The 1,752-nt window shown below is 34.1% G+C and overlaps 1 protein-coding gene across 1 annotated transcript; it reads left to right on the forward strand.

The window, feature by feature from the left end:
- The first annotated feature begins 511 nt into the window (after positions 1-511).
- On the forward strand, positions 512-1,272 carry LOC129289479 (CLAVATA3/ESR (CLE)-related protein TDIF). Its single transcript, XM_054926249.1, is given in 2 exon segments — positions 512-565; positions 568-1,272. Coding segments are annotated over 2 exon segments (366 nt in total). The 5' UTR covers positions 512-526; the 3' UTR covers positions 895-1,272.
- Positions 1,273-1,752: the final 480 nt, after the last annotated feature.

Below are 1,752 nucleotides of genomic sequence, written 5' to 3' on the forward strand. Positions count from 1 at the left end.
AGTTTAAAATACAAGATACTGAGTAATTTTTATAAATTTTTTTAACTATATATACTCTTACTTCATTTATTATATTTTAAAAAAAATGATCCATTATATTAGAATTTTAATTTTCATTACTATGACAGTTATATAAAATATTTAATGAGGACATAATTAAAAGATATACAATTTTTGTAAAAAAATTACAATACCAACTAATTTTTTTTAAATTGTGAAATAATTATCAATATTGTGGATAAGAAAGAATAGTGTGTGTACGTTGTTTTTAGGTCTGATAAATTCACCTCTACACAGCATGAATTAATTGCACAGTAATTAGCGAGGGCTTTTTCGTAAATGCAATGCACACAAAACCTTTAGTATAAACTTCCATGTGAAGTTGGTTTTGGTTTCTCTCCCAAATGTGCATCGAATTTAAAACCCTCCTTTTCAATCACTTTTGCTGAAGCTTCCCTCTCTCCCTCTCTCTCTCCCTCTCTTGCTATCTCTCCCTTCCTTAGCCCTGAGTGCTACCTTCTGGTTCATGGATATTGATCTCTTGTGGATCTTGGGGGGTGGTGTTGTGTTCTCTCAAATTGCATGGCTGAACCTAAATCTTCATCTTCACAGAAATTCTCTTCAAACTTGCTTCAATTCTTCGCCGTCCTCTTCCTTCTGCTTCTTCTCATCAACTTATCTCATAACCAACTAAATCCTTCTTCTTCATCACCACCTTCCATGGCTTCCTCTGAATCATCATCACCTTCATCAGAGTTTACCACAAATGTAAACCCTCAAAAAACCCATAATTCACATACTACTCCGTGCAAGGATGCTTCTGCGAGAGGTAAAGAATTCGGAGCCGACGCTCATGAAGTTCCTAGTGGTCCAAACCCCATCTCAAATCGGTAAGTCCGAAAGCTATATGATCGTACATATATATAGCAACCTAGCTAGCTATGTAGATAGCTAGCTTAGCTTGCTATGTTGAAGATGAAATGGAGATTTAACGGCGACGTCGTATTGTAATTGTCATCGATCTTTAGTAGCTCTTGCTATCCAGTTCGATGGCCATGAATACTTATTTATGTTAGAGGCTTGTTATGGTCTAGTTGTTATCATCCTCATCATAATTAACTAGCTAGCTAGACTTTTGCTTTATCATTTTTTCTTTTCTTTTCTTACTTTTGGGCTGGAAATGTATAGCGAGAGACACTCTATAATTTTTCTGTATGTCTGTATGTACCCTCCTATTTTTATTTCATATATAATAGACTGCGATGATATATATATATGGTGTTGGTGGCATAACAATCTAAGCTGATCGATCTTCCTCTCGATCTATGTGTAGTATAATTTTATTATTGCTTTCCTCTTAATTTGCCTCCAGTAAAGAGATCTCAGCAAGTTTTTTTATTGGATTCTGGTTGATATATATATATATATATTACATATTTATATTCTTTGAAAATGGTGCTGGCTAGATTTTTTCTTTTCCTCAATTAATATCTGAATAATCTGGTTTCAAGTTTGCTTTTGCTTTTACTTTTTCCGTTCTGATCTCCCATATCTTTCTTCTTTAAGCCCATATTAATGTCTTCTCCGTGAAAGTGGGTTCATATAGGAGACTCTATCCCTTAGACAAATTAAAGTGCTGTGCACCTACATATATCTGAATTTCATAAGTGCCTCAAATCCTCTCACCCAGATAGTGTCTACACTGTAATTATAGGATCAGAAACAAAAGAAACCATTGAGTTAAAAGATGTT

The sequence above is a fragment of the Prosopis cineraria genome, unplaced genomic scaffold (genome assembly GCF_029017545.1).
Source record: "Prosopis cineraria cultivar Desert tree isolate PC_DT_omini unplaced genomic scaffold, ASM2901754v1 PC12, whole genome shotgun sequence".
Taxonomy (NCBI): Eukaryota; Viridiplantae; Streptophyta; class Magnoliopsida; order Fabales; family Fabaceae; genus Prosopis; species Prosopis cineraria.